The sequence below is a fragment of the Gallinula chloropus genome (assembly GCF_964237585.1).
Source record: "Gallinula chloropus genome assembly, chromosome: 12".
In the NCBI taxonomy this organism is placed as follows: domain Eukaryota; kingdom Metazoa; phylum Chordata; class Aves; order Gruiformes; family Rallidae; genus Gallinula; species Gallinula chloropus.
In genome coordinates, this window is record NC_140097.1 from 12,917,174 (window position 1) to 12,935,459 (window position 18,286).

At 48.1% G+C, this 18,286-nt stretch overlaps 1 protein-coding gene across 4 annotated transcripts in view; it reads left to right on the forward strand.

Annotated features, from left to right (window-relative positions):
• The window catches only part of MGLL (monoglyceride lipase), a 61,855-nt gene extending 43,569 nt beyond the window's left edge, over positions 1-18,286 (forward strand). For all 4 annotated transcript variants that reach the window (XM_084269704.1, XM_084269705.1, XM_084269703.1 and 1 more), the window contains 5 exons: positions 4,742-4,878; positions 6,347-6,457; positions 11,260-11,349; positions 16,964-17,179; positions 18,077-18,286. In XM_084269704.1, coding sequence (XP_084125830.1) covers positions 4,742-4,878; positions 6,347-6,457; positions 11,260-11,349; positions 16,964-17,179; positions 18,077-18,202 — 680 coding nt within the window. In that variant the 3' untranslated portion in view covers positions 18,203-18,286. The remainder of the gene's footprint in view (positions 1-4,741; positions 4,879-6,346; positions 6,458-11,259; positions 11,350-16,963; positions 17,180-18,076) is intronic.

Below are 18,286 nucleotides of genomic sequence, written 5' to 3' on the forward strand. Positions count from 1 at the left end.
TATTTTGGGGTTTTATTCCCAGTCCAGGTAGTTTAGCAGCAGAGAGGACATCCATGTCTCCCTCCAGCAGCATCACCTGCTGGGGGGTGAGAACAAAGAAGGGTGAGGGGTAGGTGGGCTGACCTTCCTGCATGCTGCAGTGTCCAGCACCAGTGAGAAGCCCATCCTATCTCCAGCTGGGGGCAGGAGCAGAGGCAGAAGCCTCCAAAAATAGAACAAATCGTTCAGAAAGCAAATAAACACATAATACTGATGTAAATACCTCCTTTTCAAAAGCCATTTAGGCATTTGGTTCAATCAGACTTGTCAGACTCTTTATTGATGAAGGAGGCAGTGAAAGAAGAGCCTGAGCTCAGTGTGGTCTCTAACAAAAGTCCCTCCTTTGCCCAGAGCTGCCTGCCCTGTGCCATGTTGCTGCCTGCTGCTTCTACAGAGCCAGCACTGTGGGAACAGCTTCACTGGCCTCCAGCAGCTCCTTGGGGAACTGAATCGCACCCGTGCTCCAGCTTGTTAAATCACACACCAGAGAGCTGAGCCTTGCCAGTGGTGGCAGTTCTCACCTTTAACTACTTCTGCAGTCTCCCCACACTGCTGTCTCAGTGCCACTGCAATTCAGAATGTGTTTACACTCAGGCAGTGCCTGACCATCTCCTCATCCTCCCTGTTCTCGGTGCTACCACTTTGAAATCCTGAAGTCAAGTATCTAGTGAGGAATGCAGGCACACTGTGTGGTGGACCCTGAGACAGGAGTCAAGCCCTGCCTTCCTCCTGATTGTTTCTGCCAGTTGGTTAGAGGGACCATGTCACCCCATGGATGCCTGTGTTGGTGTCCTCACTAGAATAAAAATGGATCCAACCCTTTGCCTCAAAGCTGGAAACCTCAAAATAAGGGAAAAGTCAAGATCCAGATTCTGCCTGGAAAATTACTGCTCCCAAGCTGGATTTCTCATGTCCTCTCTCTGTTTTATGACTTTTCCATAATAAATAGGGAGCAAAGGCTGAAAAAACAACACAGCCCATAATTTCTGCTCTCCCATGACTGTAAGCTTTAAAGAGCACCACTGAAATGGGTAAATTTACAGCAGCATAGCTGAAGTCAACATCTGACCCTGCATTTCCCCTGTCACCTCATCTTCCGTAGCAAAACGTTCCTGCTGAAGCTCTGAGGAGCGATTCAGTCCTCACCTGAGCCTGTGACAGGAGGGTTTGGTGCTCAGAAAGAGAAAGAAATATGTGTAGTGTTTGTCTTACACAAAAGTTGGTGTCTAGAATGAAAGTTGTGCAGATATCTGAGGGTATTTGTCTCCCTGCACAGCCAGTCGCTGTTCTTCCATCCAGAGGGGTGCATAGCTTTGGAGGCTCTGTAGGTGAGACCATGCTCTGAAGTCCTGCTTTCCAACAGGACTGACTGATCATAAGTTACTGGCTTTGTCTCTAGGGTGGCAGAGCTGCAGTCTGAGCAACCTCACGCAGATGATACAGACAGCAGAACTTTCTAGCTGTTGCATAGCGGGGCCAGATCGTTGCAGCCTTTATTCAGAGCTTGCTTGAGTAGAACAGGCTATGTAGCAGTGGTATGCTTGGTTGGAGGTGGAGGGTTAGGCCTCTTACTTCTAGATTTGCAATTTGAAAGATGTGGTTTGGATTCTTGTGCATTAAAAGCTCTCCTCAAGGAAAGGATGCCCACGATCAGCTCAGCACACCCAACCCGAAATGGTCAGTCACTGAGCCCCTACAGGTACATCAGGCTAGTGGTGAATCAGGCAAGCTGGGTATGAAGGCAGCCAGATACAAACATGTATTTTACTGGATTTTCAATCTCTGTGTGTTGTGTGGATGTGCACTGGCCATCACAGCGCTTCAGCGATGAGCATCTCATGGTTATAAACTCACACTGGCCTCTCAAATCCAGGGGGCCCCAGGGACCATTGTGATGAGGAACTCGTGAAGCTGTGATTCTCACGACACTTCTCTTGTCTTCTGTGGGTGTTGTGTCACTTGGGTGTGGAGCGACCTCTGGTTAGCCCCAGTTCCTGGGTGCAGCCTGTTGCCCTCCTCCTGCACCTGCTGTCTTGCCACCAGCACTGCAGAACCACTACATCAGATTCATTCCCAGCAAAGCCCAAAGCAAATAGCTTTACATTGAGGATACACCTGACCTTTTTAGTCTTAATAGCTCTAAAGGCAAAAGATCAGAGAAAAACACAGCACTATTCTCCACTGTATTGATGTTTGGTTGTGCACATACCTTTCATCTAATAGAAGAGGTCTTAGTTCCTCACCCTGAAGCTTTCTCAGCTAGGACACTCAAACTGGCAATAAAATCACTCTCTGGTGGAGCAAGTTTGGTTTCTTGGAGGGGAAGAGAGAAAAATAGTAATATAAAAGAACACAACCTAGAATGCCATCCAGCTGACCTTGTGCAAGGGGCAGGGACAGTATCAGAGCAGAGACTTGCATGGCCTTTACCATATGTGCAGACAAACTGCTCTTCAAGCATTGCTCTGTTCCAAGAGGGGAACATTCAGGGTCAAAAGGTGGGTTCAGTAAGTTATTAATAACTCCAAACCCTGCAGAAATCCATTGAGATTCTTGTCACAGCTATTGCACAGGTATTTTTGGAATTCCACAATTGTAAGTCTGGTTATGAGCAGTATCATTGTCAATGAGGTAGGATTTTCTCCACTCTGAGGACCAAGGAGGCTTTCCAGACCTGCCTCTGTCTCATCCACAGCAAGGAGTCATGGCCCATAGACAGACCTGGGCCATGGGGGTTTGCTCTTTTTGCTTGCTCAGCTGTCTTACATGGACACTATAGAGATGGAGGTACCACTAGAAGCAAGTGCAAGCAGCACCAGAGAAAAAGAAAGTGGAAGTGCAGAGCTCTGCAAACAGAAAATGTTCCTCTCTCTGGAGCAGTGAACTCATATTAACCTGCTAAATTTGAAGTTTAAATAAGAGGCAGATCATGCATCTGAGGTCCACAAAGAGAGTGGACTCCACATGTATAAAAGCTGGGAAAAGCTCGCTTCCCATCTGTGATACAAATCAGTCTGCAGTTACCAGACCTGCTAACCACACACAGGGTTTCACTTCTGTAGATTATTTGAATTGGCTCTTCAATTTGTTTCTGGTCACTGATCCACAGAGGATACTTGCTATATCATATTTTGGCAGGAATTGGAGCGTGTGCATGGAAAGCAGAACCAGTAATATGTTATTTGTAATTGACCAGCATGACATCGATGGGTTTATGTGGCAGACAGCACGGCTGGTTGCGGTGTTCGCTGCCAGGAGACCCAGCTCTGGAGAGCACCTGGCAGCACAAAGAGAGAGTTTGGGGTTCAGTTTTACTTAAGTGTATTTAGTCCAGATGTTTACTAGACATTCTGTCTACTTTGAAAAGTGACTTTTTTTTTTATTGCCTGCAAGAAAATTAAGTTTGGACATACTGATGTCTGCTGGTGTGACTATTGCCAGCAGATCTGACTGGGCAGCCTTTACCTGTCAGGCTGGGCAGGTCTTGCTTTTCTTTGCTGATCACTAGAGGTGGGACCATCCAGCATTTAAACAGTCATCAGACATTTCACATCCTTTGACAAGTCCCTCTGTGCCTAAGTGCCCACTGGAGAAGGCCTGGGGAGACACACAGGAGGAGGGAGATGTTTGAGATTCCCTCTACCCCATCCCATATGGATGAGATACATTACCCCCTTCACAGTTTTCCTTAACAACATGCATGGAACAGAAACAAGCAAGGAGAGTGTTTTTTAAGGAAGAATCTTGTATGTGATTGATAACAACATTTTTGTGTGGTCAAGTAAACATGCAAACTGCTCCCCCAGGGTGGTATCAATTTCAAGCCTTTGCAAGCTCAAAATTGATGGGACTGTGTGTGGTGATGCTGGCTCCACCTCTGCCAGGGATGCCGCTGTTCCCATAGCAACTCACCATCTCCCATTTTAGTCTTTCCCTTCCCTTTGATCAGACAAGATAATTCCCAGATACAGAACGAGCTGACAGCATCCAGGACAGTGCAGTTTGCAGTAACACTTGTTTAGGGGGACCGTGCTACTTCTACTCACCCACCACGGGCTGCTGCAACCACCGTCACTTGGCCGGCAGTGCTTCACCTCACAGGAGGGAAGGTTCCCAGTCCACTCAGTGCTCCAGGAGAGCGGTGAGAAAAGGCAGGACTCTGCAAAGCTCCTGCACACCCAGGCACTGGAAAAGGCTGTTTCCATGGCCCATTAAGTTTATAGAGACCGTATCTGGTCTTCAGAATTTTTCTGTTTCTTGCCAAGACTCTACAGAGCAGTTGGCTCTGTACAGTGAGCCCTCAGACCCCATCAGCTGTGATCCCTGGGGCAAAACCTGACTTCCCAGGATGCGGTGACCTCACACCCCTACAGCAAGGCATGAAAGCCCTTCTGCCTTCCTCACCCCAGTGCTGAAGGCTGCAAGAGATTAGGTTGGTACTCTCAGTTTAGGAGAGCAGGTAGAAACACAGGGGAATATGTTTTTGTTTTGGTTTGGTTTTTTTTAACCAGATCACGGGCAGTATGGCACTTCTAAAATTGTTTTGTGCAGCATCCTTGGTATTTCTGCAGCATGAGATGTCTGCAGGAGAAGTTTGAGTTAGGACAGTAGCAGTCTAACAGGCACATGCCTGCTAAGACCTTTCTCAGTTGCAACCACTGCTTTGAATGACTTGGATGCGTGCTCTCCTTTTCCCCTGCAGTTGGTCACGGGCAGAGCGAGGGTGACCGTATGGTTGTCTCAGATTTCCACGTCTTCATCAGGGACAGCTTGCAGCACATTGATCTCATGAAGAAGGAGCACCCCGAGCTGCCCATTCTCATTCTGGGGCACTCCATGGTAAGCACCATCCCCAACCCCTCCCGCAGCACCCGGGACACGTGCCGCAGCACGGCGGCACTCCGGTGGATGGCAGGCAATAACTGAGCCCACAGCAGGAAAAACAAAGCTGCAAGCAGCCTTCCCTTCCGCTCTGTTCAGATGGAGTGGCCAGCATGTTTTTCCCCACGAGATCTTGAGTACACTACAGCCCTTAACTTTTCTATCCAGATCATGGCTCTAATTAGTGCCACTTGCAACAATGGGCCTTTTTTTTAATAGGAACGTTCATTCACACCGGGTACATGATAAGTCCCACCACCTCCCTGCAGCATTGGGCTTCTCCTTTCATTTTAACCAGGAGGTTAAGCCCTCCAAAGCTTTGTGAGCAGCGAGGGGATGAAGCACAAAAATACCCTGTAGCCTCATTCTGTTAAACAACCTAACGGGAAAATGTACCAGGGATTAGGGCTGCAAAAACAAAGGCACTGATTTGGTGAACAGATCTGAAGTCTGATTCTGACAGCACGGGCCAAATCCCTTTATTCAAGCTAGCAATATTCCCACTGATGTCATTGATCTGCTCTCCCTGCCTTCCTGGAGGAGACGAAAATGAATAAGTACTTTGGGATTCAGGCCATGCTCAGACAAACAAGTGTTCTTGCATAAGAAGGCATGGCATGCTCTGAAGTGCTCCCTGCGCTCCAAAGCCGCTGTAACAAGGAGCTAATTTCCCGGTGAGGTCTTTGAGATGCTTCTTGCTGCTGCTCCATTTAACAAGCCCCTGGTTCTCCAGCAGCATCGTGGAAGTTCACCAAACACTTCCCTTGGCAACTAATCCTCTGCAAACTTTCTGGAGCACCGTCAGCCACTGTCCTCCTGCAGGAGAGCTTAGCCTGGCTGATGTTTAGCTCAAACCCATGGACTGAGTGTTCTCTGTCAGACCTTGGGCATGGCGCTGTGAGGGTGAAGGGGCTGGGGATGCTGAAGAGGAGAATAACTTCCAGTAATTAGTGAAGGTTTTTGCATGCCGGATGGCAGCACTGCTGTTGCCCAGGTTACCAGTGCCACCAGCACAGACCGAGCCTGGCGTCATGGCATTTTCCCAATGCAGCACCAGTCTGTCACACTGACAGAGCCTCAACTTATTTTTCAAGTCCCACCTAACTACCACTTCAGATATTTTCTTCTCAGTCGTTTCAACTGAGGAGGACACAAGGCATCCTAAGGAGGTGACAGGCATTGCACAGAGGGTTGAGTTCAGTGGGATGCAGGCGTTTGCTGCATGAGAGCAGAAACCAGATCTCCCCAAAAAAACAGCTGCTTCTAGTGACCCTGCTCCTCCAGCCTTCCTCACTGACCTCACTGCCCTCTCACTGGGGCAGAAATGATTCACTTGTTTGGACTAAACCCCTCCCGCTAACAGGATTGCTGTATAAATGAGACGTTGATACCGGTATTAAGCTGTGGGCTGTTATTTTCATTGCAGGGGGGAGCCATCTCCATTCTGACAGCTAGTGAGAGGCCCAGCGAGTTTTCAGGCATGCTGTTAATCTCTCCTTTAGTGGTGGCCAGCCCAGAAGTTGCCACTCCCATCAAGGTAAGAGCAAACCCACATGGCACCCAATCAACCACTCGGACCTCTAGCCTTAAAATGCAAAACCCAGCTGAGATCTGTGCCACCTGGCCCTCAGTCAGTACTTCTCTTCTAAGAGCCTCCCCCACAGGCCCACCTACTTTCCAGAGGGGAAGTGCATCCTGAACTCATCCAGAAAAACTTACTTAAATGAGAGTCAGAGAACGGTGCTACCTCGGGAGGTGTTAGCAGACTGTGCTTTCTCCACCACACCCTGTGGCAGCCCACACAATGCTGTCCTTTCCCTTCCTCTCCTACAGTTTTCTTCCTGACTCATACAGAGTCTGGTATAGTTGCAACACAGGCTGCTGGCTAAGTCAGGCCAGGATTATTTTTGGTGTTTGGGGGATGACCAATTTCTAAACAAAACTAGAGCTCTTGAGGCCCAGGAATCCTTTGTGAGCTTCAAATAAGGCTTCCAGCTAAAGCATCAGTGCCCCAGCAGTGCCCCACTTCACTTGGCTGGTTCTTGTCCAGACCATCTCCTTCAGTTTTCCTTTAGGCTTCACCTCCCTCCCATTCGCATTTCCCTTCCAGAGCTATTTCTGATCGAGATTTGCAGCGCCCGCTCTGCCCTTCCCCAGGGAGGCTCTGCAAGGCAGCTGACCCTCACCTCTCCCTTGCTCTTGGAATTTTTAAAAGAACAAACAGTCCTAAAAGAAGCTGCAAGCAAAGGGAAGGACCAGCAAGGCCAGCAGGAATGACAGAGCATCTCATTCCCACAGGACTTGTTCCTTTACCTTTTCTCCCTAGACCCTTCTCCTAGGACTAGCTTTTTATAGTCCACTTCTACGCTATTTCTCCTGGCTTTTGTCCTTCTGAGAGAAAGGAAACATACTGCCTCAGCTTTCAGGATAATCCTGTTGCCCCTTCTGCTTTAGCCAAAGCCATCTACTGACCCCAGAAATCAGTACAAGCACTAAAGGGTGCTTTTTAATCATCTCACTCTTCCACTGAAGGTGAAGCACTCAGACCTCTAGCCTTAAAGATGCAAAACCTCATTGAGATCTGTGACGCCTGGATGTCAGTCAATATTTTCCTTCTAAGTGCCTGCCCACAGACCACCTGCTTATCAGATGGGAAGTGAATCCTGAAGCTTTCCAGTCCTGGAAGACTTGTTTAAGTTGGAGTCAGTGCACTGAAGGGCAGTTTTAGGAGGCTGGTAGCTGGTTCTTCACACGTGAGGCTATGCCTGGGTCAGCATAAGGGTCCCATGAGCACCACTGCTCCTTTTTTTTCTCATTTTGAATACTATTCAAATAAATATTGAGAAAAAATTAATATACTCTCTGAATCTGACAGTTACCCTTCTCTTTCTAGTCAAGTCAACAAAAATATGGGAAGTTTTTCCTCCTACTGTAGCTGTACCTTTTGCTAGATGCTAAACCCTTTCTGAAATAAGGACTCAACCAGATCTGTGGGGATTAGTTTTACTGTACTCTGGTTTCTTACAGATCTGAGCCAGATTGTTGGTTTATTTCAGTGGAGGAAATCCTAATCTTTAACTGAAATATTTTGGAGGTGTTTCTACAGTCTGTTTCCTAGAGAGTCACTTGCAGGTAGCAATACAAGTGCACGGCAAGTTTCTCTCTCTTTGAAATCTATTGCTGCGTCTCAAGACCGATAAAAGATTAATTATTCCTTAAATATCTCTGCTCTGTCAGATCTAGTTGAAGTCAGTCCTGGAGTTGAGAAGGTGCTTTCAAGGGGAAGGAGTGAAAGCAGGCAGACTATTGCTGTGTAAACTGTGTTTTCCCATAAAGTCAAGCTGAAAACACTCGTGTGCTTTATTTTTCCTTACTCTGAGAGCCAAAACCCATTTCATCGGTGTTTGCGCCTCCGAGGCACAAAGGCTTTGGTTTTCCCTTGGAACTGGTACAACTTCTCGGCCCTGGGCCATTTCCCAAGGACCACGGCATTCATCCCTTTGCTGGGGAAGTTTCCAACTGAGCAAGAATTTACCTTGGCCTAAACCAACGAGGGCTTCAAGGCAACAATAACAGAGGAACAGATCACACACTGGTCCCTCAGTCTGTCCCAGGAATACCTTCCCGTGCTGCCGAACCCGCCCTGGCAGCCGCGGAATCGCAGGGGGTTTGCAGGCCGCATGCAGAAACCCCAACCTCTGCTCTTTGCAGAAACACAACCTCGTCAGTGCCCTATACATCCTGTGTCCGGATAGAAGTGTCAACCTACTTGTTGCAAGTAGGGAGGGACCTTTCTGCTTTCCCCCTTTTCTTCTCAACTAATCTGACAAAATTTGGCTCTGAAAAATCGGCGACGGCCCAGGGGAACCTTCTGAATCTTTGATTATAACGTCAAAACTGATTTTTCTGGCAATGACCCTGCCTCCAAGATCTGCCTCCTGCAGATGTGAAGAGCCTTTGAACAGTGGTGGTGGAGTCCTTTCACAGTCAGTCCTGTAGACCAAGTCTGGGCATAACTAAGAGGTTTTGTGCACACAGGGAGTTTATATGTGTGTGTGTAAGTACATCTAAAATGTCTATGTACAGGGTCTGGTGCTTCTCTTCACCAGAAGTAACTCTTCTGTGGTATCACCAACCCAGGATGGTACGTGCTGCTGTACTTGTGGGCAGAAGCCAGCCCTATCTCTGTGGCAGCTTAGCAATCAGCTTGTGACTCGATCTGGCAAAACTCCAGACATGCACAAAAAAATGTTCAAGAACATTTCCAAAGCATGTCACAGAGGCAAGGTCATCAGCAGGCTGTGGGGCTGGGATGATAAGCCTGTATGCAAACAGAAAAGTGGCCATACTGTATCTGACAAAAGCCTGTCAAGCTTGTCTCTAACAAGGAAGAGCCTGAGAAAGAGCATATATGTAACTCCCCTTGTCACACCTTCCCTGCCTTCAGTACACCATTAGGCTGGTGTGTTGTTGCTCATGGGAGAGGAAGACTCAAATTGATGCCTCTTATGCAAAATCCCTGCTGCAGATCCTGTTGCAGATCCTTGGGAATATAAATATTCACACACAAACCAAGCAGCCACGGAGCAGAATCTCCATCAAACTCATGGCTGCTTCTGGAATTTGAGAGTACATCAGCTAACTTTCTTCATCAGCCAAAGTTAAAAGCAATCAACTCCCCCAGCTTCCAAAGCCCATGCAATCTTTCATTCCTCTGTTTGTCATCTCGGACCTAAACAGCTGGGGCCTTAATACCAACTTATTGATCTTGTGGCCAATAGTCTTAAGTAGATCTTGGGAGAGCATCAACTAACCTCTCATGCCAAGGTTGAATAAGCAACCATTAGGCATAATAACTGGCTCTTAACTCAGGCTCTTATTTTAGAGAAACTAATTGCCTCAGGTTGTTGTGATAGTCTTTGGAGACAGGCATTTGCAGACGAATGTTTGGATGTTAGACATGTTCTGGGGGGTGTTTTTTCTCACTCCCCCTACTCTGTTAAGAAAGCCTAGGACACTCCTTTTGAATTTAAATACCTCAGCTAGGAGTCTAAAGTTACTTGGCATATACCTGGGTCACTGTGAGTGGTTTCAGAAAAGCAAAACTCTTAGAGGGTAGCCAGCACACAGAGTCCATAACCTTGCCTAGGATTCATGAAGTGCATTCTCCATATCATATCTGCCTGGAGTTAACACAAAACAAAGAACACCCCATTCCTGCTTGTTTACATCATAAGCTCATACTTGGGTTGATGTGGATAAGTTATTTTAGTGCTCTAACTCTGGAGACCTCAGCAGAAATTAATTTTGCTGACACAATGTCATAGCCAGTGAGGGGGTCAATACACTGGTAGACAGCGACACTGGTTCCTAGTCATATCCACCCCAAGGTACACTTGTGCCTTCAAATCTGCCATGAGTCTTTACAGCTTTTCACTCCTGGATGACTTTGGCTTCAACCTTGTGTTATTCCTCTAATACCGTAATTACTCTGTTGTGTATCATCTGTGATCTGAAATGTCAGGGAGTGCTTCAGAAGTGATTATATATCAGCAGAAACGGAGAACATAGGTGATAGCCTACCTACAAATGTTAGTTGTGAACATGAAAGGGCCGTAAAACAGACCAACAAACACTAATTGCATATTTTCTGACTTAAGTGGTGATCATTTAATTAAAGACAGCTAGCAAAGATCAGAGCAGAACCTGGTATCAACGTGCTTGTAGTGCTATTGAAATGAAAGATGTTTCCCTTTCTTCTGCCAGCAGCTTCAAGCCTGGGCTGCTGAATGCTTTTGTGTTTCGCTCCCAGGAGACCAGTGAGCAATGGATTTCCTTAGCCAATGCATGCACATTTTGCTCTTGTTTATTTACAGGTTCCCTGGAGAATATGGTTATCAAAAAGAGCGCAGCCTAGGCAAATTGCACCAAGCATCACTTAGGCACTGCAGCCTGAAATCAGCTGTGGCAGCAAGGAAAGGGCAGTAAACCAGCAAAACCCAGCTCTTGTGAGGGCTGGGAATGGCTTTTCCCTATCAAAGTGCTTAGCTGAGTCCTTTTTCGAAATTAACTTGAGAAAAAGGCAAAGTACAATCAAGTTGTGATGTTGCATGCAGATGGACAGCTGATGGCATTTCAGACTAGCACGCCCACTCCTTAATCCCCCTGAGCAATTTAAACACCTTCTCTTTAAGAGAAATGCTTTAAATATAGGACAGATCTTTCTCCGGTGTCAGTTGGCACTTTTCAGCTATTTCACTCCAGTGCTGATTCCCATCAGCTCAGGATTCGGCCCTCAGTCTAACTCTCTCTCTAACTGCTTGCTTTCTTCTCCCACAGGTTTTTGCAGCTAAAGTGCTCAACTTAGTTCTCCCAAACCTGTCGCTGGGATCGATAGACCCAAATGCAATTTCCCGGAACAAGAAGGAGGTGAGAACCTTCAATGCCATTTAAAGTCACTGCATAGTCTGTATCTTATCCCAGGCCTGCTGCTGTGCTTTTTTTGTTTGCTAAGTCATGAGGGCATGATCTGTGCTGGTGTAAAAAGGTGAAACATCTCTGAAGTCGGTGGAACCAGCTTTCCACATAGCAGAAAACTTGCTTCGCCGTGGGAAATCACCTGGCGTTCCCCTTGGCACGCCTTGCCCCCTCGACCTGTGCCATGGCTGTGATGGGAAGCCCGTGGGAACACTGTGTGTCTGCTGCAGCACCACTGCTCGTCACAGCGGCAACCCTGGCTCATGCAGGTCACCAACAGAGTGATGAAGTCAGCTTTCCCAACCCCGCTTCCTGCAGGGAAACCACCCAAAGCTCTACAGTCCCTGTGATCAGTTTTCCTGCTTTGGAACCAGGATCACATCATGCTGAACAGATTCAAACAGAGGAAGGGTGCACGCTTGCCCCAAAGACCTACAAGGTCTCCTGGATTACACGCTGGCTCTGCTACACCCGCTCCAAACAGATGGTGTGTTCTTGCTGTGCCTGACAATAATACCTCAACAAGCTTCAGTTGAAGCAGTCGCTGCAACAACCCAGTTCCAGCTGCACCACTGCGACTGCGCGTGGAGCCATGGGAGATTTTGTAGTGTCACCAAAGCCTGGGACTCTTCTCCCATTCGTACCCACTCCCAGCAATAACTGTTGCAGCCTGTTTGTGCCATCACAGGGAAAAAGACATGTGGTTGCAACTGCTGCAACAACATGTAATGAGGTGGTTTTTTTCCTTCTCTCTGTTGTGGGACAAGTGAACAGAAGGAGACACGAACTGCAAGTGAACAAAGTGGTCTTGTCTGGAGAGTGGAGTGACCCAGAACTTGGTGCATTTTAGAAATCAGCTTGAATGATAGAAAATGCCACCCAAGGGTGTGTCCAAAGCAGGAAAGCTTCACTGGTGTAGTGCTCAGTTGCTCCTGTGCTCACACATCAGCTCGCATCTCACGGGCACTGGGACTTTTCCTGACGTTCATCCAGTGGTTCATATCTTAAGGAGAAGTTAACAAATTGCCTTGCTCCAGGGAGGCAGCTCAGCTGGCATTGGAACTGCAGCTGAAAGGACCAGCAGCAAAGGCAGTGCTAGGAGCCGTGCGTGCCCTGCATTCAGCCTCAACGTGTCCCACCTCTTTGACTCCCCTGTTCGGTAAAACTGGAAAGCAAAGAGTCTTCCAGAATAGCCTCGAGGCATTCAGGGATGTTTCTCAGCTCTGCCAAAGAGGTTTTTGGTCAAACGACTTTGAGTCCACTTGTCTGTGAACAGAGTGTAACATTTCACTGGGCTGGAGGTGGAAAGATTCAGGGATCTGAGAGAAGGAAGACAAAGTAGGTTCTAGAGAACTGTCAGGATGAGCATGGAGTGAGTTCATCTGCATCCCCTGATGCACCACATGGCATATGTTACATACCATATGAGGCTGCACAGAATAGATCCCTGGGAAGAAGGCTGGTTCCAGTTAAGCTCTGTTCTTAATGACGTTCAGCTGCAGTGACTTGTTGCACAGAACATAGAGAAAACATTTAAATCAGAGACCTAATTCACTAAAATCACAGAGAGGGAAATTTTCCCTTCTGCATTTGTATCTAGGGGGTAAAAGCTGCTAGGGCTCTGGGGGAAGGGAGCAATGTGTTGCCCCTGCCTCAAGAGCAACACCTGAGGCTTGGCCTGATCGTGCACCCATCTGTTGGTGGCACTCGGACTCTGTGCCACAGCCCATCCTTAAGGGTAGTGGCATTAGATACACCTCCAACGGGTGGATCCTCTGCTGAAAGGTGCCTGTGCTGTGCTAAATGGCTTTTACAGGAGAAAAGAGCTGACGTGGGGACATCCCAAATGATAATGCCTTTAGAAAAGTGTCGCTGAGCTCCCTGGAGCTGGTGACTGAGCATTCCCATGTAGGCTGTTGGGGTGATGTTAGGAATCACCGTAGCAACCGCTGGACATAGTTTATGGTAAATGCTACCCTGGTGTCACTCTACACAAATATTTGCTGCTGCTCCCTCTGCTCTGTGATGCTCCAAGTCTCCAGAGCTTCCTTTGAGCGTTGTTGGTTTTCCTCAGCCCTTTTCCCCTTTCCATGGAGTGAGGGAAAGCCTTTTGCAGTGGATAAAAATGTAGGTCTGCTTCATTAGAGTCTGCTTACGATGGAGCAGCCTTCAAACCCAGACAAGCAGCTCCTCCTTGCTGTGCTGCCTGCTCACCTGCCAGGGAACTGCTGGAGCAGCTGTGGCTTGCAATGCAAAGCGCTTTCCCGACTGCCTTCAGACACCAGGATTTGAGGCTCCAGGCACTTACTGAAGACAACACAGCACCTCAGTGCTCTGGCTGCCTCTGATGCACAGTGCACCCTCCTTTTGGACTCAAGATGCACAGCTTCAAAGTACGCAATGTGCTGGAAACATCCATTATTTATATGTGAAACATACTCTCCTGCCAGACCAACTTTCTATTCTGTAGAAATATTTTTGGGACATCATGCAAGAATTTCCTGATGATTTTCTATTCCCAGCAGGCTGTCCACAGGGTGTAGGGACTGAAACACAGGATGGTATGGAGATGTTCATTTGGTCTGCTTGCTATATCAAATGCAAGAGACACAAAAAAGGACAAGAGACAACCTTAAAAATCCAGTCCTGTTATTTCAAGGAAAACTAACGTCATGGGGCAGGCACCCCTTTACTCCATTAATCTTTTGTTAGCAGCCAGTGAATTCAGTGGAACAGCCCCCCTGACTTCAGCCTTGTTCCTGCAGCATCCACATAGGATGAGGCTGTAAATGCCTTATAATGAATTTATCACTCTGCAAGACGCAAAGGGAATGTACAGACCTCTAAGCAGGGTAACGTAATGCATCAGGAGCCCCAATGGTTGCTTCTGTCTTAGCATTACATAAAGAGAAAAAAGGGCTGTTGTGATGAACTCTGCAGAGTCTGCGCTGGACCACAGCTGGAAGCAGTCACAGGCTCTCCCGGGTCACCCTTGCTTGCTTGTCCCTGATGTCCCCAAGCTCAGCGTGCCAGCGGGAGCTCTGGGCTTGCAGGGTTTACAGTTCAGAGCTTGCAGAATATACAGCCCATTCCCTGACTTCCTCTCTTTCCCCAGCAAGCTGCTGCTTCACACTCACTCCATGCACTGAACATTAACTCTGACAAGGATTCCTATTTGTTTGCTGGGAACAGGATCCTCCCCGCTCAGAACTGATGGATCTGGGTTAAGATTGGGTTATCATTTTTTTCTCCTCCCATCATCTACACAAAAATATTTGTTGGCTACTCAGTAGCTAAAAAAACCCAAAACAACAAACCCTGTTCCTTCAGAAAAGAACAAGAGAAAGAAAGAAACCCATTAGGTCATTCCCTTAGCATTTCTAGGACTGGGGAGGGGGCCAGCTCACATGAATTCATCAACATTGTTCTACTCCATGGGAAGGGAACTTCTGTCAATCCATCCACCCACCCTCCTGATTCCCCCTTCCCTGCAAAGTCCCCCATTTGTTGCCTTCAAGTGACAAGAAAACCCCACTACTAAAAACTAAAAAGAACCCCATGTCAAAGCTGTCTTGCTTTGGCGCAGCGCGGTGACATAGAGCCAGACAAGGAACTCCCAGATTAGGCTGAAGCCAGTTGCTAAGTAGCCAGTGCAACATGGTGTTTTTCCTCAAAACCCTGATGACAAGTCAACATGTTTGGCTGAAAACACCCAGGAACGCCCAGCTGTCAACAGGAGAGCTGGCAACACCACGGGGTGCTGTTGGTGGCTTGGGAGTCAAAGCTGAAGTTTCTCCACGAGCAGGTTTGTGAGAGGGAGAAGATGCTTCTTTCTGAAGCACAGGCAGCTTCTTGCTCTTTTGCAGCCCTTTGCAGAGCAGGGAAGGGTTGGCAGGTGAACAGGCTGAGCAGTGGAGAGGATGGAGGACATGGCTGGAGGTTTCTGCACCAACAAGCTGGCCAGGCACTGAGGGGGTCCATGCAGAGCCAAGAGAGGACCACATGCTGTCCAGCCTCTCTGCTTCTTGGGGCCTTTAGCAGGAGCGAAGGGTGCTCAGCAATTTTAAGAGTGGGTCCTTTTACCTTAACTGCAATCTCACCCTTGCAGTGGCCTCTTACAGACCCTAATACTAGAAGGTGTGATGAAGACAGCCACTAATGGTCCCAAATTCCCATCTGTTCCTTCTCTGGCTGCCCTCAGGGCTAGGAACTAAGAGTTCAAGCAGTGGGGACTGGAAACAAGAAGGTGATGGCCAAGGAATTGTGTGCACCAGAATGCCTCACTGCCAGCTCCATTTCCAGTGATTTGTGCCCCAACATGTTTGGAATGAGGAGGGAACCTGGCTTTATACTCCCTGGCAAATTAATCCCCCCACCCCAGCTGGGAAAGTCCCATCATGTAATGTCCTTCTGCCACCATGATAATCTCATCTCACAGAGAAAGGAATGCAGAACCCATCCCAAAGCCTTTCTGGCTTCTTAGTGGGGACCAGGCAGGCCACGCTGTCCCACTCCAGCGCGTGTCTGTGCCTACACATAGCTACATGTCCCTTGGGGGATGGGAGCTCATGGGTCCCTCCCACCCATGGTCCCCTCAGGGCAGGCATGTGCAGCAGCAAGAGAGCCTCTCATCTCTGTGAAACAAGGAAGAATGTGAACAGAGCCCACTGCCTGTGAGCAGAGGAGGCTGTTTTTGGCTAACCTATAAATAACCATCATTTCTATAAACATCTGCCAGGGTTGGAAGAAACTGGAGGCTGTGCCAGAGACCAACCCATAATCAAAGCATTCTGGCAAATATTGAGATGGCAGTGGCTGTGTGGGCCGTCTCCATGTACAGTATACAAATATTTACTGTAGATTTGCCTGCTGCAGTAACTACTCATTCCTAGCAACTTTCTGCACCAGCTCTGTACATTTGCTCCCTTTCCCCGTCTGGCTGAGCAAGTTCCTGGGGGTTTTTGTTTGGCTTGGCACCCAATGCCACCCTTTGCTTCCTTGTCTGTGAACCCTTTGCACTCAGAGAGGACCTTTGGCCTCAGAGCGCTTCGCTGTCAGGTGTGTCGGTTCTCTGTAGGTGTAGACCCCAGTCTTCACCCCCAGAGAGGGAAGGTGAAAGAGAAGAACATCTGAGCCCTCAGCAGGGAAGATAAGGACCTAGGGAGCATCAGCTTTCAAGTAATGCAGTCTGAAGAATGCTCTGTAGAAGAGACTGTCACCTTTTGGTGACAGATGGACGTGGTGGAGCAGAAAAATGCAGGCAGGTGCCCCCACGGGAACAGTCTTCATCCCACACAGGTTGCTTGTCTGTAGAAGGAGCTTTGGCTTGAATATTTTCTAGCGAGGTAAGAGAGAAACACACAGCATGGGGTGAGCCAGGTTGTGTGAGCTGCTCTGCGTAGCCACAGTAAAGACCTCGACCTTGACTCTGAGGGCAGGATGTCCTGACAGAGAAGGAAATGACTGTGCAAGCCAAGGGAAGGGACTCCTCACAGCCAGGCCGATCTGCTTTGTCTTTTCTGCATGAAATATTGCAAACCTTAAATGACCTCTTTCTCCCTGACAGATGGAGTCTTACACGTCCGATCCCTTGGTCTACCACGGCGGCATGAAGGTGTCCTTCGTCATCCAGCTGATGAATGCCATTGCCAGAATTGAGCGAGCTCTGCCCAAGCTGACTCTGCCCATCCTGGTGCTACACGGCTCGTCTGACAAGCTGTGCGATATCAAAGGGTCCTATTTACTGATGGACACAGTGCAGAGTCAGGACAAGACGCTCAAGGTCATCTTGCTTTCTTGATCTTTAGGGTATTAACCTGCCAGTATTGCCTGAGCACTAGGAACCATGAGCCTGCTGAGCTCTGGAGAGCTGGAGGCAAAGCAGGGCTGATGCATTGGCAGGACTGAGCAGGTGACAGCCCCTTTAACCAGGAGGTAACTCTCCAAGGTTGTGGCTTTTCACCAGCTGGCCTTTGGGAAAAAAAGGGGTGGTGAGGGACCTCAAGACCTGACCCAGGAGTGGCTGTGTTCCTAGAGGGTCTCTTAGGTGCGAAGCATCTTGGCATAGAAGTAGAGCGAGACTCGTAAGCAGGTGAAGTGCTGACCCAAAAACCTCTTCTGAACAATGCCAACTGTGTGAGCACCAACCTTACCTCATGCTGCAGCGTGCAAAGGTACAGAGGAGCCTTTCCAAGGTGCTGCGTGACAAAAGCCACTTCACGTCTGTTCATTTCAGGAGAGCCACAGATGATTAACCAATTGTTAACACATGAATGAGCCTGAAAGAGAGACAGGCAGAGATTTTGTCACTGGAAAAATATTCTGGACATAAAAGGAGTAAAATTGGACAAGGCATGATGGGAACATCCCCCATTGTCCTTTCAACTCCAAGGGCACAATAAGTACTTCCTTCAAGGAATGCATGGGGCTGGGACATACGTTACCTTCCTTAAGGGCAGCTGGGTGCAGATGTCAAGCTGCAATGCTAACATTGTGGGGGACCAGCACTACCAATGGCATCTCTTGGATTTCATAACCTCCCACATCTAGGGATAAACCTGACCAGGTGTGGGCAGGACACATTGGCCCTGGGGGTGCTGATGACAGAGGATTGAAGGCTGTTCTGTTCATGTGTTTGGGGTTTTTTCTGTACTAATCTCTGCTCTCTCCATGGTTGCAGGTGTATGAGGAAGCCTATCATGCCCTCCACAAAGAGCTGCCTGAGGTCTCTACCTCTGTCTTCACAGAAATACTGACATGGATTGGCCAGAAGGTCTCAGCAGCTGAGGAAACCAGCCATACTTAAAAGCAATTGTTTTTGCAGCTCCTACTGGGGTTTTCTGGGAATTGAAGCTTTTCTTAATAGAAAAGTCTCTCTGGAAAGATCTAA